The following is a 1,799-nucleotide window of genomic DNA, read 5'->3' on the forward strand; positions in this document are numbered from 1 at the left end:
GGTGAAAACACTTAACATTATTTTCAGTTCAATCACTTAACTCATCTAAACGATGTCATTGCTTCACGAATGCTAAATGCTCCTGTGGCTTGAGAGAGAACCCGGTGCTAAGGATGCCAGGGAAGCATCTCAACCATTGGCCGGGCAGTGGAAGTGCTTGGTAAAGGCAGTGTCCTCCTAGGGGGAGCGCTGCTTGCTACACATCGCTGGGCGACCGCGCTCTCTGGGAGAGACTGGGCGGGATGCAGCCGCAGCAGACGAGGCACAGGGCTTTCTGGATCTCTTGGTTTCTGAAAGCATATATGACAGGGTTGATGATGGAATTGTAGGTGGCGGGCAGGAGGGTGGCGTAGGTGTAGATGGAGGGGTAGGTGTAATCAGCTATCAAGGAATAGAGGGTGAAAGGCATCCAGCAAGCAGCAAAGGTCCCCAGAATGATAGCCAGGGTTGACACCCCTTTCCGGGTGGTCACGTAGTGCGACGTGGCCAGGAAGTGGTGCTGCAGGGCGATCTGATGGGCATGCCTCATCACGATCTTACAGATCTGAATGTAGAGCTGCAGCATGAGTGCAAACATGAAGAGGAAGGAGACCGAAAGGATGGCTGCGTTGTTCTTGGTGAGGGGTCTGACCACGCTGCAGGTGGACTCGTCTCGGAGGCAGTTCCAGCCCATGATGGGCAGCAGCCCCAGGCAGATGGAGGTCCCCCAGAGCATGACGAGCATGACATAGGTGAACGTGACCGTCCTCTCCGAATGGTACGTCAGAGCGTAATACAGCGAGAGGTAGCGGTCAACAGTGATAGCCAGCAAGCTGCAGACAGAGGCAGAGAAAGAGGCGACAATGAGTCCGATCGTGACCAGCTTGGTGGCTTCTGACTGAAGCAGGTAGGCAAAAACAAAATTGGTGATGAGCCCAATGCCGGCCAGCAGGTCTGCCAGAGCCAGGCTGCCTATCAGCAGGAACATGGGTGCTCGCAGGCTGGGGTTGTGCAAGATGATAAGGACCACAATGGCATTTTCACAGGAGATGAGGGTTCCTGAGGTACACAAGACAATGTCCCAGGGGTTGACCACCAGCTCGGGCTCTGGCTCTACAACAGGAACCTGGGAGGACACAGCAGCCGAGACGTTCTCCGCGGCACCGGCATCTAAATAATCCCGAGGCAGCCCGCTTAAATTGACCTTCAGGTGTTCATTCATTTTAACCCCTGTCCTCTTCAACGAAAAGACAGGCTTTTTAATGTTTACATACAGCAGGATGACAATCTAAGATCATGCAACACACACACACACACACACACACACACACACACACACACACACACACACACACAGAAAGCCAGCCCCTGCTCAGATACCAGTATCCAATGCCACAAGCTTCGGGAATTATAAACTGTTGTGAAATAAACAAAAGCCAAAGTCCCCGCTGGTTTAACCCCCACAGCAAAAATACCGTTTGGCACTGGGGAAAACACAGGGCAGGACTCGAAGCCACGGGCGTGAGCGGGGCGGCGCCCACGGGCCGCGGCTGTGCGCTCGCTACAGCGCGGGGAATGCACACTGGAACGCCGCATCCTGCACGCTGGGACCCAGCCGCTGCGGGACATCTGGGCTGCCGCCGAGACAACCACGCGGCGGCGCCAGGTCGCGAGCCGGGGACCGCCATCCTCGATGGAATATTTAAATCGCCTATTTCCACCGAACTCCCACCCTCCAAACACATCCCTCGCGTGCGTGCACCCCGCTCAGACACACCCCCCGACCGGAACAAAGAGGGGGTCCCAGACTCCCGCGTGTG

At 55.7% G+C, this 1,799-nt stretch overlaps 1 protein-coding gene across 1 annotated transcript; it reads right to left on the reverse strand.

Annotated features, from left to right (window-relative positions):
- Positions 1–6: 6 nt before the first annotated feature.
- On the reverse strand, positions 7–1,307 carry GPR12 (G protein-coupled receptor 12). Its single transcript, XM_008588956.1, has one exon. It carries the CDS (start codon positions 1,199–1,201, stop codon positions 197–199), a length of 1,005 nt encoding a protein of 334 aa, XP_008587178.1. The 5' UTR covers positions 1,202–1,307; the 3' UTR covers positions 7–196.
- Positions 1,308–1,799: the final 492 nt, after the last annotated feature.

This window comes from Galeopterus variegatus, unplaced genomic scaffold, assembly GCF_000696425.1.
Source record: "Galeopterus variegatus unplaced genomic scaffold, G_variegatus-3.0.2 Scaffold5122, whole genome shotgun sequence".
NCBI classification, from domain to species: domain Eukaryota; kingdom Metazoa; phylum Chordata; class Mammalia; order Dermoptera; family Cynocephalidae; genus Galeopterus; species Galeopterus variegatus.

What these genes read in the sequence shown, in the direction of transcription:
- GPR12 (XM_008588956.1), bottom strand. Translation starts at nt 1,201, where the DNA reads ATGAATGAACACCTGAAGGTCAATTTAAGCGGGCTGCCTCGGGATTAT.